Source organism: Bos indicus, chromosome 13, assembly GCF_029378745.1.
Source record: "Bos indicus isolate NIAB-ARS_2022 breed Sahiwal x Tharparkar chromosome 13, NIAB-ARS_B.indTharparkar_mat_pri_1.0, whole genome shotgun sequence".
In the NCBI taxonomy this organism is placed as follows: Eukaryota; Metazoa; Chordata; class Mammalia; order Artiodactyla; family Bovidae; genus Bos; species Bos indicus.
In genome coordinates this window covers 65340456-65356465 of record NC_091772.1, presented here as the reverse complement: position 1 = coordinate 65356465, position 16010 = coordinate 65340456, and the positions used below count along the sequence as shown (strand labels likewise).

Here is a 16010-nt window from a genome sequence, read left to right as displayed (position 1 = left end):
ACACTCCCAGGAGAATAAAGGCCACATGACCATCCCCATTTTACAGATGGGAAAATTGAAGCTTTAAGAGGAATAGTCTGCCCATCCCATCACCCACCCATGGGGCTCAGGGAAGATAATGAAGCTTGGAAGAGCATTGGGGTTAAAATTGTGGCGCTGGGGGAAGCCAAGGTGGCAAGGGCTGGCCAAGGGAGTTTGCCACAGTGGGGACGCCACACTCCAATGCCCAGTTTCCTTGCTCAGGCACATAGGAAAGCACAGGTTACCTGGGTGGTGTCCACAGTGGCAACCCTGGTCTGCAGTACAGCCTCTGGCTCAATCTTCTTCCTGATGGCCAGGCTGCTGACAGTCATGGTTTCTGTTTTCACGGGCTGTAGGGAGATGAAGGAGAAACACTGTGTCTCAAACCCCAGAATGATTCCTGCTCACAGGCAACTGCGACGTAGGGTCAGCAGGTGAATTCCAACCCCTGCTGCTGGCTGACTTTCCAGAGGGTGATGCAGGCCAGGGCAAAAGAGGCCTGGTGTGATGTCATAGACAAACAGCCTTGGAAGGGAGCCAGACCCATCAGCAGCACCCAGACAGGCTGCCTGTGACCCTGCGACAATACAACCTCATGGTGGTCCAACCTCATGGTGGTCCGTGCTGGTTTTCAGGCTACCATTAAGAGAACATTCACTATTCAGTAAACATGCTCCTTGCTGGGTCTCACATCCAGCATCGTCGTGATATACACCGTCCTGAATGACTTCAGGGGTGATGCCACCACCTCCCAGCTGCTTTGTCTGTTCTTTAGAGCAAGAGTCACACACCTGGAGGCCTGGGGGTGCGGGGAAGGGGCAGGCAGCAGATGTAAACGAGTGAAGTGGGCTTGCTGAGGATGGGGATGAACTGGAGAGCACATGGGGTCCACTCAGGTTTGGTCTGAGTGACTGGATTATCTGATTTTTTAAAAGATATTAAAAAAAAAAATCCTTGGATCTTGTAATCATCATCCTGATTTTTAAACCAAGGTCAAAGAAAACACCCGTGGGCAAACAGATTACAGCCTCTACTCTAGAAGTCTTATGTTAAATGATTAGTATCTTCTGAGTCCTCCATTGAACCTAGTTCATGGCTATACACACAGCAGGTGCTAACATATGTGAATGAAAGAATGAATAAATAAATGAATGAATGAATGCCAGTTTTCATCAGGTTGGGAGGCTGGTAAGAGGGAACTCTTCTTTTAATAGATGGTTGTAACTTAGAGATCCAGCCACTCATTCAGTTAATCATTATTAGTGCTTGGTATGTGCAAGCTTAGTGGAGTTGCCACCTGGTAGGAACGCAGACCTGTAAGCCAGTAACCTGACAACTTGTAGTTATGATGGGAGTGGAAGCAAGCAGAGCAAGGGGGCTAAGCAGGGAACAACGCTTCTGCCCTGGGTAGTCAGGAAAGCATTCACTTGTTAAGCGACATGTGAACTCAGTTCTGGAACGTGACAAATTCGCAAGGCAGAGAAAGGGAGAAAAAACTTTCCCCAGAGGGTTCAGCACGGAGTGAAAAACCAGAATGGATGAGCTCCTATTTCAACGCCTGGAATGTGGGGGAAGGGAGAATGTGGTGGGAGGCAGCTGGGGCTGGAAGAGACGCAAAAGCAAAGGAATCGGGACCAAAGGTCCCCTGTAAGAAGCCCTGAGAGCAGAGAGGCCCAGACCCAGTCTGTCCCCGAGTCCCCTTCTGCAACGACGTTTCCTTTTCTCTAGGAGTTTCCACTGTTCCCCCAAGACCCCAGGCCCCAGGGAGAGGAGCCAGCGCAGGGATCAGAAACAAACATCTGGCTTTCAGAGCAGGGCGCCCCCATGAGTCCACAAGCACACAGTCTGCAGGTGCCATGCAACGCAGGCAGGGGGAGGAGTCGAGTCGGACCAGACTGCCTGTCGTCACGTGACCTCAGGCAAAAGATGGGGTCACGGGGTTAAAGTGCCCACGAGTGCACGTTAGGGGTAAACCGAGCTGCCGAACATGCGAGCACAGAACCATGCTGCTCTGCGGAGGGGCGGTCATGCAACACGGATCAGAGCTTCCGGCTGGCGGCTCAGTCTTCTCACGCGTGGCCCAGGGCCCTCTGAACATGCAGTGCCCGGCGGGCCCGGGTCCCGGTGACGCTCCACTGTACCTCGAACTGGGCCATATCCGGGGTGGAGCAGGCCCCATGGTCTGGGCTGTCCTCCAGGCCTCCGGACTCGTCATCCTGGCTGGGGCCCCGTTTGTTGAGATCCCGTGAGAACACCAGGCCCTCGGTTTCCGAGTCGCTCTTGTCTCGGTCAAGCTCAGGCAGGCTGCGGGAGAAGTCTTCAAAGGCGCTGCCGTGGTAGTCGCCGATGACCGTGAAGTCGACCTCGGCCTCCAGGCTGGACGTGGAGCTGACGGTGATGCTGGAGCACTTCCGCTCAATGGCCAGGTGGTTGTCCTTCAGGAACACGGCGTCCCTCTCCTGGTCTTGCTCCTCATCTCCCGTGTCACTCTCTGGGGCCCTGGGCCGTGGCGGTTTGACCTTCTCCTCGGAGCCCTCCCTCAGCCCTGCTCTCTATGGCCAGATAAAATCAGAGGAATGGTGGGGTGTGGGATGGGGGGAGAGAGAGAGAGAGAGAAAGAGAGAAATCAAGATGGTGAATGACAGAAGAAATCTTGGGGCAGCTGATGCCCCCAAATGGAAGAGCAGGTCAGGAAAAGAAAAACACCCCCGGAAAGGTTCTTTGACACCATAATAAGCTTAAAAAAAAAAAAAAGAAAAGAAAACATACACACAGAAAATTTCTCAAGAGTGAGGACGCTCCTTTCCGAGGGTCTCTCGCTGATGGCAAAAGCAAGTACAAAGCAAACATCCTGCCAGTTGGGCCTGGACAGGAGGCTCCATCCAAGGTTTGGATCTGGGAGTTTATCAGAAGCGGCACTGCGCACGCGGCAGGGATGGGAGCCCGGACCCCAGGCCCATCCGTGCAGGCGGACATTGAGGAAACAGAAACCAAGGAGGGAGGCCCAGGGACTTGGGGACACCCAGGATGGGGAGGCAGAGAGGCTGGAGCCAAGAGCTTTGAGGAACAAAGAGGAAGCCAGCACGCTTTGTCAATTCCACTGAGTCTCGGTGGGCGGAGTCAGCGTCGTCTAGAGGGAGGAGGCACGGGGGTAATTCCTGGGAGCTGGGCGCTACAGCCCTCCACCCTGAGCTCTCTGAGAGGAGGTTCTGGTCAAATCAGTGCAATTGACAAGAGCAGGCCGAGAAAGTGCTGGAGGGGGACCAGCCACTCTTGTCTGACATACATACCTCTCAACTTGGCCTGTCAGGGATTAAACACCACACACACATTTTTGGCTGTTTTACGACATTCTTTTTTAAAAGACCAATCTAACATCCACCAAATATATTTTTTAAAGTACTTGGCTCCAGGTTCTAGAGACTCAGTAGGCTTAGAGATTCACTCGCGAGACAAGCCTCCGTTCAGCCAGTTTCTGGAAGGTTGAGAGGTGTGAGGACACATTCCAGACAAGCCAGAGGTGAGCTGCCACAAGAGGCGCTGCCCGAGCAGGTGGGGGTGTGAAGGCCGCGAGGCACCCTGGCCAGGTGAAGGTGACCAGGTCATTAGGGCACCGAGGGGCTGCAGAGACCTGAGGGCCCGGGGGGCTGGCGAATCTCAGGTGCCCCCCCTTTCCTGGGGGGTTCGCCGCTAGGCTGGTGACCTGCGTCTCTTGCCTGACCGCATCTCCGGCTTTGTTCTGGATTAGAGAAGACAGTTAGTCTTAAGGAGGCAGAAAGGAACTTGGCACTGGGACCGAGAGGGAATCAGAAGCGAAGGATGGAAACCTCTGGACTGTCAGCTTCCCGCGGGCAGGAGCATCAGGGAAGGGAAGAGGATGAAGGAAGATCGCTGGCCAAGCCAAGCAAAACGGCAGGACCCAGCAGGTGGGGGCAGCAAGGCAAAGCGAGTGTGTAGTTTGCCGGAGGTGGTGCCACCTTCTCCACCCGGGCTGTGGGACCCTCCGGGCGCTGGGTCACACCAGAAGCCTAGGGTCTCTGTGGCTAATCTAACATGGGCCAAGCAGATGAACCCGTCATTCCGCCTGAGCCACACTCAGGCCCGTTTAGGGAAGAGAACTCATAGGGTTGGACAAGCAGCCTCTGGTTGCGGTAATGACGAGGGGCCCCGGAACCATGCTTCTACAGAGCTACGCGGCATGCGGTCAGCTCCCCGGCCGGGGGCGGCAGTGGGGGTGGGGGCTCACGTGGCCAGTTCCCCCAGGAGCTTCCTCCAGTGTGGTTTCACAGCCTGGATTGCTGGACACGAGCTCGACATCCTTGCGTCCTTCCCGAGGGAAGGATGTAGAGACGCCCTCCCGGAGGCGGCTGGGAGCCGGCGGCATCGTTGAAGGCTGTGTGACTGTGGGGACAGCCAAATCCCCCGGGGGCTGGAACTGGACACATCCCAGGTCGAAGCGCTTACTCCGCTGTTGCTCTGCCTGCCCCGTGGAGGCCTCTGAAGACAACTCGTGGGCAAAGGCCCTGGTTTCCCCCAGGCCTGTCCAGCGAGTTTCAGCTCCATGGGTCTCAAAGATGCGGATTTTGTTGGCCACGGAGGTCTTGCTGATATCTTCCAAGGAGCCCTCTTGACCCCCAGCCTGGAGAGAGGGCATCTCCCTGTGCTTCGCTGCAGGGAACACCAACCCCTCTGCCTCTTCAGAGATGATTCTGGGCTTCCTGCTGGCGACGGGAGGGGCCCTGCGCTCCCCTCCATCCGTCGGGGTCACAGCCAGCCCGACTTGGTGCTTGGGCTCCGGGCTCTCTTTAGAAGGATGGGCATATTTGAGAAACACATGGGGCTGTTCTCCAAAGGGGTCCCTGAGCTGCACAGGCTCCCCTGCCCCATGAGGGGATGAGCTTGGAGAAGCTGCCTCTGGAGAAATCTGAGCTGCAGATGGAAGAGGGGAGGTCGGGAGCGGGGTGATCACTTCCATCTGAAGGAACGCTGGGACTTTGCTGTCCTCTGCTTCAGATTCTCCTGTCTGGGTGTGAACTGGTCCCCTCTCTTCGGGCAGGAAGTTACCTCTGTCCGGCCTGGCTGGCTTCCCGACGTTGCCAGGCGGGATGGCCCACGGAAGGGCAAAGACCTGGGGGTCTGGATGCATGGCCCCTCCTCTGTGAGGTGAGTGGTTCCGTTCTCCAGGGGGGCTTTTCTCAGCCTTTCCCATCAAATCTCCACTCTTGGGGGCCTCTTCCTCGGCAGCTTCTGAGGATAAGGCGTGGGCAGCCTCTCCTTCCACCCCACACTGAGCTGCGTCCCCATCCTCAGCGAACGTCAGCCCTGGAGAAGGTCCCTTTCCAAGCTGCTCAGCAAAGACCTCCAGGTCCTCTGGTCGGTGGTTCCTGGGGGACCCTGCCTCATCCTCTGGGGAAGCTGAGGGGGCGACACCCCCATGGTGCTTGTTCCCAGCAGCAGCAGAGCCCCACGGGCCTGAGGAGTCCAGCTCCAATCCTTCCGTGAACCCCTCCACCAGCTTCCGCCTGGTCTCCCATTCGGATGGGGCATCTAAGTGCTCTTCTCTCTCCTCCAGGGGTGGAGGGAGGACTTGATCTTCAGCATCTCTCTCTCCGCAGCTGAAGTAGAAGCTTCTCTCCGCGAAGGAAGTGTCAGTTTCATCACTGGAGTCGGCTCTGGCTTCTGTGTGGCCGGGGTCCAGAAGAAACGACCGGAGTCCTGCCGTGTCGGAGGCTGGAGAGGGCACATCCACCTCTGCGGGTTGGATGCCCGGGGCAGTGGGTCTTCTGCGAGCCTGGAACTCCTCCAGCTCCTGCCTCAGCTCTGCCAGGCCCTCCAGCTGATCATCGGAGGCCGGGGGTTTCCTGACCACTACCTCTGCAGCATCCACCCTGAACTGGGAGCCCTCTGGGAGCCTTCCTGCTGGGGTGCAGCCTGGAGCCAGAGAAGCCCTTTCTGGGCATCCCCTGGCCCAGAGGGCTTCCTCCCACATGGACTCGAAGTCTTCAGGGCTTGCGATCATTCCTCCTGGTCGCTGTGCGTTTGTTCTTCTGGCTCCCACCTTTTCTTCTGTGGCCACTTCCACCTTGAACTTGTCCACCAGGATGTCTACCTTGGAGAGTCTGCCATCAGCAAGGATGCCGGCGAGGCTGGAGTCACTTCCTTCCTGCTGCGTGCCGGTCCCTTTTAGGAGACTGAGCTCTTCTGGCCTAATGTACTCTCTCTCTATAAATACCCAGTGCTCTGAACCCTGCGTTTCAATTGGAGCAAGAGGAGTTAATATGAAATATCAGGCACCTGAAGAACGCATCACTTTTTCCCTCTGCAAGAAGGGGCCAAGGTCAACTTGTCCCCAGAACTGGCAGGGCAGAGGAAGGCATGACAATGCTGGTCAGCCTCATCAAGGATCAAGGCTACACTTCCCATCAAGGCACCCAACCAATTATCTACTGATGTTATCTACCCCTCAACCACCACCCTAACTTGGTAAAATGGAGTGGGGGTCTCATACCCTCCCTGTGTTAACCAAGGGGAAATGGAGATCTATCGATGGTCCAGGACTCTTTCTCTTTTAATAGTAAAACTGTCAGTGACAGAGGGGAAAGTAGCTTACATCACGTGGAACCTTTGAAGGCTAGAGCCAAAAGAACTCCTAAGACTTCCTCCAGTCCAGTTTTCTCTGCGTACTGAGAAATGGGGTAAACTGAGGCCTAGAGAAGGTCAGTGACTTACTCCAGGTCACGGTCAACTGATGGTACAGTCAGGAAAAGAATGCTTGATTTTTGATGCCTGAGAGCTTGGCCAACTTACAGCCAACAGAATATGGGTCCCAACTGTGGTCTAATGTCCAACTGAGGGGGAAGCACTGAGTTGAGTTTCACAGGCCACAGCCTGAAACCTTTTTGCAAGAGCTAATTGGAAGGAAAGAGATTAGAGTGAAAACTGCCACACGGCCAGATCTAGAGGTCAGTACCAGTCACCATAATGGTTTAAACAGTTTGAGTTCTGTGGGGTTCATTCCCCAAAAAACAAATACCAAGGCCTATTCTTAGAAATGACTTTCCTGGTAGCTCAGATGGTAATCTGCGTGCCATGCAGGAGACCCCAGTTCAATTTCTGGGTCGGGAAGATCCTCTGGAGAAAGGATAGTTCTTACTCCACTCTTGGGCTTCCCTGGTGGCTCAGTTGGTAAAGAATCTGCCTGCAGTACGGGAGACCTAGGTTCAGTCTTTGGGTTGGGAAGATCCCCTGGAGGAGGGCATAGCAACCCACTCCACTATTCTTGCCTGGAGACTCCCCATGGACAGCGAAGCCTGGTGGGCTGCAGTCCATGGAGTCACAAAGAGTTGGACATGACTGAGTGACTAAGCACACACATTCTTAGAGAATTCTAATGAAATTCACAGAAAGAGTGGAAAAGGACTGACCAGAACACATCAGAGAAGAAAAACATCTAATGATCCAAGCATGATCATCAGTTAGAAGCACTGAGTGTCACAATCAACCATCAATGAGACAGCCTTCTGCCTTCCCTAGAGTTTCTCAAACAACACTTAAGGAGGGAAGGATGGACTTTTAGAATGGTTATAAAAAAAAACAGCAAGAAGGCTGGGAATTCCCTGATGGTCCAGTGGTTAGGACTTAGTGCTTTCACTGCCAGGGGCCTGAGTTTGATCCCTGGTTGGGGAACTAAGATCCTTCAAGCCAAGCAGTGTGACCGAAAAAAAAAAAAAAAAAAAAGCAAGAAGGCCATTGGGATTTTAATCTTGCAACCACACAATACTTTCTTCACATGAAATCTTGATGGCAGTTCAGTATGTAACATGGATCCTGGACTGCCCTGTTGACATTGGAGGTCTGGGCTACCCTACTGCCCCAGAATGCCTCCCTCTTTTGAAACCACTGCTCTGACTCAAGCCCACAGGTGTGGAAACTGAGGCCTGGGGAAAGTAAGCACCATGCTCAAGGTCAAAGAGTGAGCCCGAGATAAAGGCAGGCCTAGAACCCAGTCTCTGACTCCACATCCTACGAAGAGCTCAATGGTAAGATGTGATGAAAATTGCTCCCAACAACAGAAGGGGGCAAGTTTCCATGAGCTTGTGCTCTGATGCGGGTGAGCATTTGGTGAGGAATCTGTCAGATGCCAGAAGATCTGAAGCATTCTGAAGGATCAAGGGAGCATGATCAACCCTCTGACCTCCACTCCCCAGATCCACTTTAGCAAAATCTCCATGACTTTCAGGGAATCAAACCTCATGAAAAGAATCTTGTCAACAGGAAAGAGAGAGACAAGGAATGGGGAGGGTCCAGATAAAGTCTGCATCAGTTTCTGAGATTTTTCTCCAGGTTGTAAAGCTTTCAGGACAACGGCACTTGAACGATCCCAGGGGGAAGAACTTTGAGAGCCTACAAAGCCTCCTTTCTCTTGTATTTGGGAAGCAGGCAGCTTTAGCCGCTCCCATTTCAGTGTGTACTGACATCAACAGCTTGGCAATCAATGATAGCCAAAGATAGTCCATGAGACCCCTTCTGGAGCATTCCTGCCCCAAGTCTAACTGGAAACTAGACCAGTTAGTCCATCCATCCCCTGCCTCCACCTTCTCTAAACTCCATGTGGAGCTTGGGTCTATCAGGGTCTCCAGGCCATGCCTCTGGTTTTCTAGAAACCAGAAGCTTAGGAACTAGGTTGAGTGGGGTGGGAGCTAGCACAGAACAAAAAGGTTCTGCAGGAAGAAAAAGGGAAACACGCCCTTGTATTTAGTTACTATGTGCCAGGCAATGTCAGCCCTTTGGAGACAGTATTAAATTTAATCCAAATGGAGACCTGCGAGGCAGGTCCTGTTACCCTTAATTCAGAAGGGGAAACTGAAGCTCCCAGAGGGAAGAGAAAGCTCTGTTTATAACAAGTAAAAATCCTGAAGAGAAAAAAAAGACTGAACAAAAAGAGGAAAGCTTTGGCCTTCTGACCAGATTCACGGGATGGACGATGTCAGAGAAGCCTCCCTAGCTATTCTTTTTCAGTGTCTGCTCAGAGCGCCCCCTGCTGTCAGATGGGGCCACTGCAGCAAGACTGGCCCCGAGACAGAAACAGGGACCTGGGAGCTGGGAGCCAGGGCAGTTACATTCCCACACAAGCCCACAGGAAGAAAATCTCCAGCCAGGATTCTGCTGACTCCAGTCTCTTCAGGGTCCACCTGGAGCTCTGGATCACATTTTGGGCCCTGCTCTTTACAGGAGATGCCCCCACCCCAAGCAGAGGTCCACGACAAGGAACCCTCTAGAAACCAAAGTAGAAGCTGCTGAAGAAAGTGGGAGTTGGGGGTGTAAAAGGGATGCTCAACTCTGAAGGGTCTTCCTGGAGGAGGATGCAGACCAGATCTACAGGTGCCAGGGGGCAGAGCAGCTCACGGGCAGGTGACTCAGAAGGGCAGGTTATAATTCAATATGTAAACTTCCCAAAGGATGACTGAAGACAAAATGGGATACTGTTAAGAATGGCGAGAGCCCCGCCTTGTAGAAGAGGCTGGACAGACAATTTTGGGGATGCCGGTGAAGGATGCATGCTGTGCCTCAAACAAGGGCATTAGTGCTTGGCTCCACTCACATCTCTGTGTTCCAAGACATCACTGCTTCCCTAACCTTGGGATGCTGTTGATTCCTGTCCAACTTCTCTCAAGTGCTCCTGGTTTTGTTTTTATTTTTACATTGAGGAAAATTTCAGAATGGAACTGTGAGTTATGTTTTACCATTTATGTAGCTGACTCATCTCTCTCTTACGGCTCCTGGACACTTCTAGCAGTTACAAAATTTTCCTCTGGGAGTATAGCATACTACATGCCCTCATACACACTCTGCCAACAGAGAAGTGTTGGCTATCAGGGAGAAGGAAGTTTCGCCCAGACGATCAGTTGGTCATCCTTTCCAACCCTGTCAGTCTACAAAGTCCCAGTAGAGAGGGACGATGCAACCCCCTGCCCTGGACCTGGAGTCCGTCTGGCTTCCAGGCAGGGGCACAAGAAGTTCTGAGAGCTCTTGGTCTGCTGTCGTCCTGAGCACAGAAGCAATGCCCTCCTAGTTTAGAATGCTTGCCTGAACAACATCCGTACAACCCCAAGGATGCTCTCTGGAGAAAGACACTCACTTCTACCTGCCTGGAGACCCTGATAGACCCAAGCTCCACGTGGAGTTTAGAGAAGGTGGAGGCAGGGGATGGATGGACTAACAAGCCACTGCTAGACTTCACTCAGGCCTCTGAGCAGAGACAAGACCTCAGGGCAAAAGCAGTTAGGTGCCGCGACCCCTGATCCCAAGCCTAGCAGTCAGAGTCTGCCTCCAGGTCACCTGCCTCAGTGGTGCTGGAGAGGTCATTTCTGCCTGCCCTTTTTAAGCCAAAGGTGACTCAGATTTCTGCCTGCCCTTTTTAAGCCAAAGGTGACTCAGACTACTCTGTCTCCCTTGAATGCTTTCAGTCCTGTCCTTCCTGAGAAACCACGGATGAGGGATGGGCTGGCCCTTTATGGATCCCTGGGAGGGGGCACACTCACTTGTCACAGCATGTGGATAACATGGGGTACCCACTGTTCCCACCTGCAGGACAGACCCTGGTCCAACCCCCTCAACCCAGAGAAAGGGCTTTCTTAAGACCATGAAGGTGGTTCTGGGTGGGCAGGGAGGTGGTGACAGTAACCTCAGGTGACGCTGCGAGGCTTTTCTGAGTGAACACTTCCAAGCCTATGGCCGTCCCAGGCTCAGGTGCCAAGTCCTGCTGAGAGGTGTCCAGGGTCCTCTGGGACTGCGGGGGAGGCCCAGGGCCGGAGGAGAGGGAAAGAGGGAGGAAGGGAAGGAGAGACAGAGAGGGAGAGAGAAAAAGCAGGAGAGACACACACACAGAGTCTGTGAATAGCCCAGCTTTGTAAACCCCGCATCCTTAGGTCATGAAGGAGCCATGTGGGGACCGTGGGGTGAGGTGGAAAGGAACTGCCCTTTGGAGCCATTCAGGGGAGGGAGGCCCATGGTCAGCTGCCAGCCAGCACCGGACCTCGGGCCTTTCCCCCTCACCTGCCACTCATTCGAGAGTCTGGAGTCCTGTACTGGGACTCTGAGCCAAGTCTTCCCTGGGTGTCTTTGAGGCAATGGTTCAATCCTGCAGTTGGGTTTCAGCCCCTTTTAAAAAATTATCTTTGGAACTTACTCTATAGCACATGGAATTCTGCTCCGTGTTTTGTGGCAGCCTGAATGGGAGGGGAGTTTGGGGGAGAATGGATACATGTATATGTATGGCTGAGTCCCTTCACTGTTCACCTTAAGCTGTCACAACACTGTTAACTGGCTATACTATAATACAAAACAGAAAGCTTTTGTAAAAAAGTTATCTTTGGAACAAAAACCTGGCTTTGGCAGATGGGAACTCTATACTATGGGGTCCCCATTTTGGTTTAAGTTCCTACCACTTTCCCACTGACCCAGAATGGGCCCCAGAGTATATGAGGAGCTACTAGGAGCTCTGAGTGACACCTGCAGATAGACCCAGAAAGCCCACGTCTGGACCAGGGATCCTAGTTACCGTCAGCCAATGGCCCCGTGACCGGCCAGCACTTTCCAGTTTACAAAGTGCTTTTTTATATCCATTAGGGCTTCCCTTGTGGCTTAGCTGGTAAAGAATCCACCTGCAATGTGGGAGACTTGGGTTTGATCCCTGGGTTGGGAAGACCCCTTGAAGAAGGAAAAGGCTACCCACTCCAGTATTCTGGCCTGGAGAATTCCATGGACAGTCCATGGGGTCGCAAAGAGTTGGACACGACTGAGCAACTTTCACTTTATACCCATTATTTCATTCAAACTTCCCAGCAGTGCTGTAGAGTGGCAATTTTGGTGCCCTTTTAGATGGGCTGACTAGGCAATGAGGCTCAGAGAGGTGATGTCACCGGCCCAAGGACACAGTCCAGTCCTGGGCTACAGCTCCTCCCATTTCCCAAATTTCCAAGGGCCTCTAAATGCCAGTGAGAGCTGTAAGCCAGTTAAATTGTCCATCGCTCCGAGGTTAGCTCCTGGACCAGACAAGGCACTATGCTTCTTACAGGGGCGGTGGGGCAGTGGGAGGTAGAAGAGACTCCACCTTCTAATAAGATGCACCTTCTAGCAGTTCCAGCTGTCACCAGCAGGTGGGGCACCCACCTCCTCAGAGGCACCTCTACTCTCCAGAGCCCTGTTCTGGGCTCAGCCTTCCCTTCTCAGCTGGAGTCCGACCCTTTCAGAAGCCTGAGCATCCACTTCTCCGACTTCAGGACTGAACAGAGGCCACCAGGGACAAGAGTCTCTCAGGGAAGTTAGGAGAGGGGCATGTAACCGGATCACTAGATCAGCCCCACAGCCCCATGCAGGGTCTTCAGCGTCCTTGACGGTGCCGGTGGGGACCACAGAAGCCCTCAGAGGGTGAAGACAGGTGCCCTCCTCCATGGCACCAGACTTAAAGGCCTCCAGAGCACCCGTGACTTTGTGAATCACCAACCAGGGGGCTCCTACAGCAGCCTCACTGGATGAGGCCCTCCGTCACCCTGCATGTCAAGGCCACAGGAGTACTGATTCAATCAAAGGCTCGCTTATTAGATCACAGCTGCGTCACCAATTTTCAAAGCATTAAAGGGCAGCACACGCACAACTGACTCTGTCCTGGTCTCCACATGGTTTGGTCTTGCTCCCAGGCAGCTGTGATTTAATAGCGAATACAATGGCCTGGGTCACAAGAAAATCAGATTCCGGCTCCTCTGCTAGCAGCTATGACACTGATTAAGTCCAAGGTCTTCCCCTTTCTGATTTTCTGTGCCCTGTGTGTAAGATGACCTTGGACCAAGTAGGTTTCCAGGGTCTTTCCCAAGTTTCAAAAGGATTCTGATTTGAAATTAACTTTCTGTCCCAAGGCTCTCCAGATGAAAGAAGTAACTCACACTGAGTATCTAGGTCCTCTGCCGGTCCCTCCCTGCTTTGTCTCATTGGCTGCTCACAACTGTCCTAGGAACTAGGGACTTTTATTATCTCTACTTAACGGCGGTTCAGAGAGGTTAAGTAGCAAGCCCAGAGTCAGCCGGCTAGGCAGGCAGCAGAGCCACTATATAAACCCACTCTAAGTCTAGACCTCAGATGCGTTTGAGATCAGTGAGCAGCAGCACTAGAGAGAAAACACCTGAGTGTCAACAGGGGGGAAAGAGTGCCAAGATGTGGCAGCGCTAAAAATAACGGTTTGGGATTATAAATACAGGAATTCTCAAGAGCCTATTTTTCTCTTTTCCCATTGAAAAAACACCCCGTGCTTTCCACTTTGACAGGCGTGTCAAGTGGGACCTTTTCCTGGAGCATCAGGAACAGCTCTGCCTTTCCTAAAGGACCTGGTCCCCTCTGGTGGGCTCTGAGGATCCTCCCAGGAAGGAACACCGCCCCCACCACCCAGCCGTGTTTTCACCACAGGCATAAAAAGGTGCGGTTACTGGACAGAGCAGCCAGGATTCTTAAAACTTAGGATATGTGTGAGGATTTCCTTGTTTAAATGATGACTCCACGGTTCTACCACCAAATATTCTGATTCAATAGGTCTGATGTGGGGCCCCAGAACCTGCATTTCTAACCAGCACCCCCTTCTCCATTATATTCTGGCTGATGGAAGGGAAATACTCCCAGCTACAGTGAGTCTTTAGAGCATTTCAAGGTGGTCCCTGAGGCCCAAGAGTCCAAGACAGCGTAAATTTGTCTTTCTTGGCTTAACCCGCTGCGCCATTCCCATCACCACCTTATGCAGCAGTGGGGTGTGGAGGGGAGTGATAAGTCAGGACATGGCAACCTTCCCCACCATCTTTATCCAAGGCCCCAGTTGAGGGGCTCAGGGTGAGACCTACCTCATTGACTTTCTCAGGAGTGCCCTTGGGGGAGGGGGAGGCAGGCGAGGAGGGCAGCCGGCGTTCCCGCTCCCAGTCTCGATCCCGGTGGATCAGTTTGCTGTTGGGTTCCTTCAAGGTCCTCTTCAGCTCGTTGATGCTGGCCTGGTGCTTCAGCAAGACGTCCTCTGGCTTGTCTAAGAACTAGGGGTACACGGAGAGGACAGTCAGCTGTCAGAGGAACAGCTCCAAGAGAAGGATGCAAGGCGTGGGTGAAGATGGTGATGGTCCCCATCACCGCCCTCCATCAGCAAAGTGGGTCCCATCCATGGCCCCGCCTTACCCTCACAGCACTCCATAGCCAAGCAGAGCAAGGATGATAAGCCCCAACAGGTGCACAAACCACCCAAGATTAAACAGAAGAGCAAAGAGCACTCAAGATCAGACAGAAGGACAAAAAGCACTCAAGATCAAGAAGAGGAGACGTCTGGCCAAGTACCACCTTTTCTTCTCCCCGGACTGGCTCCTGGCCTCGGAGCACCTAGGTCAACTCAAATCCCACGGGTCTGGGTAAAGTTCTGTTTAGTTTCATAACGTGTGCCTTTCCTCTGGCTACTACTCCAAGCCACAGTGAGGATTCACCAACTCTGTTCACTGGGCTGCTCTGGTCATTCCCTGGATCCTGGTCCCCACTTCTGGCCAAGCCTTGGACCACTGTGTTTAAGTAGGATTCTCAGTCTAGGCCCCTCTTAGCCCAATGTGTGTCACTGCTCAGGCTCTGTAGGGCCCTTCTAAAGCCAGGGACATCCAGGAAAAAGCATCCTGCTTCCACGTCAGGGACTGGGGAGAGATGACGTTCAGCATTCTCTGCTGTGAGCCACTACCTTCCCCGACCACCCAGGATCTTCCAGATACCTTGTGGGCACCCACTCCTCAAGAGCAGACAGGGTGAGACACAGCCAGATGGAGAAAGTGGGGCTCCGTGAGGTGCTCAGGAAGACTACCGTTAGAGACCAGGAAGAAGGGAGGTAAGTCCCAAGGCTGGGCACAGGAACCAAGCCTGGTATAGCTGGAGTCAGAGGTGTGTCCTTATTAAACTGTCAGGTCAGAGCTCTGGCCAGTACAGCATGAGGTAGTAATCTGCCCTGAGTTCAAGCAAGGACCAGCCTTTGCAGAGAAGCCGGAAGTGGTCTGCCCACTTCTGGAGGCAGGGCAGGTGGGCTGGAAGCCCATGGACCCTTATCTGCAAAGCTGTTTGAGGATTCAGGACAAGAAACAGACAATCTTAGCTCATGATAAAGTCGTATCAGCAGTTCTGGAACTGCCTGGGAGGCAAGCTCGCCCTTGACAAGGCTAGACGCTTCCCCTGGGCTTATGTCTGACATCCAAGGATCCACCAGGACTGACTCTGAAGTCACTTCAGGAAAGAAACCAGTGCCACGGAGGCTCTGCTTCCCCTCCAGACATCTGTCTGTACCTCCTGTACCCCTTCCTGAGCAAAGCTGCCCCAGGACGACATCTGTCTGAGCAATCAAATCTGAGAGAGCGTGCACAGGATGGTGGGCTTGGGCCACCATGAACCCAAGACATGGCTGGTGACCTTCCATCCAGAAGCGGCAGCCCTGGCCCTATGGGCATGTGGTGCTCCCCCAGGCTGGAGGGAGCGGTGGATCCCCGAAGGCTAAGGGCCTGGGGAAACCTAATCTGAATGCCCTGTTGTGCAGACAGAGGGCTGGGGCCTGAGACAACTTTCCCGAGACCCTCAAAGAATCAGTGGCAGAACTGGGGCTGAAACCCAGATCTCAGGACCCCAGAAGCCAGACCCTTCTGATGCCCCAGCCTCTGATCTTTCCCTCAGCAGCCCAAGCATAGACCCACTTCTCTGGCAGTTAAGTTTCAAAGGAAGAGTTGGAGACTATGTGAAAGAAAGGAGGTATGGTTAACACAGGAGGAATAAGTTGAGAGAATCAAAAAATAGGAGGAAGAAGAGAAGGGGAGGGGGAGGGGGAGCGGGGAGCTTTCCTGGTGGAGCTGGAGCAGGGGCGGTCCCACCAGGGTGGTGGGAGGCGTGCCAGGGGTCTGAGAAGACAGATGTGCTCTGAGGCTCCACCCCCCATACCCCACCAC

The 16010-nt window shown here is 53.4% G+C and overlaps 1 protein-coding gene across 23 annotated transcripts in view; it reads right to left on the bottom strand.

Annotated features, from left to right (window-relative positions):
• The window catches only part of EPB41L1 (erythrocyte membrane protein band 4.1 like 1), a 176317-nt gene that overhangs the window by 19172 nt on the left and 141135 nt on the right, over window positions 1-16010 (bottom strand). For 12 of the 23 annotated variants that reach the window (XM_070801594.1, XM_070801597.1, XM_070801595.1 and 9 more), the window contains 6 exons: window positions 13905-14087; window positions 10706-10810; window positions 4268-6268; window positions 3653-3760; window positions 2163-2573; window positions 267-371 (listed from right to left, as the gene is read on the bottom strand). In XM_070801594.1, coding sequence (XP_070657695.1) covers window positions 267-371; window positions 2163-2573; window positions 3653-3760; window positions 4268-6268; window positions 10706-10810; window positions 13905-14087 — 2913 coding nt within the window. The remainder of the gene's footprint in view (window positions 1-266; window positions 372-2162; window positions 2574-3652; window positions 3761-4267; window positions 6269-10705; window positions 10811-13904; window positions 14088-16010) is intronic. The other 11 variants (XM_070801603.1, XM_070801605.1, XM_070801604.1 and 8 more) reach the window with 5 other exon arrangements.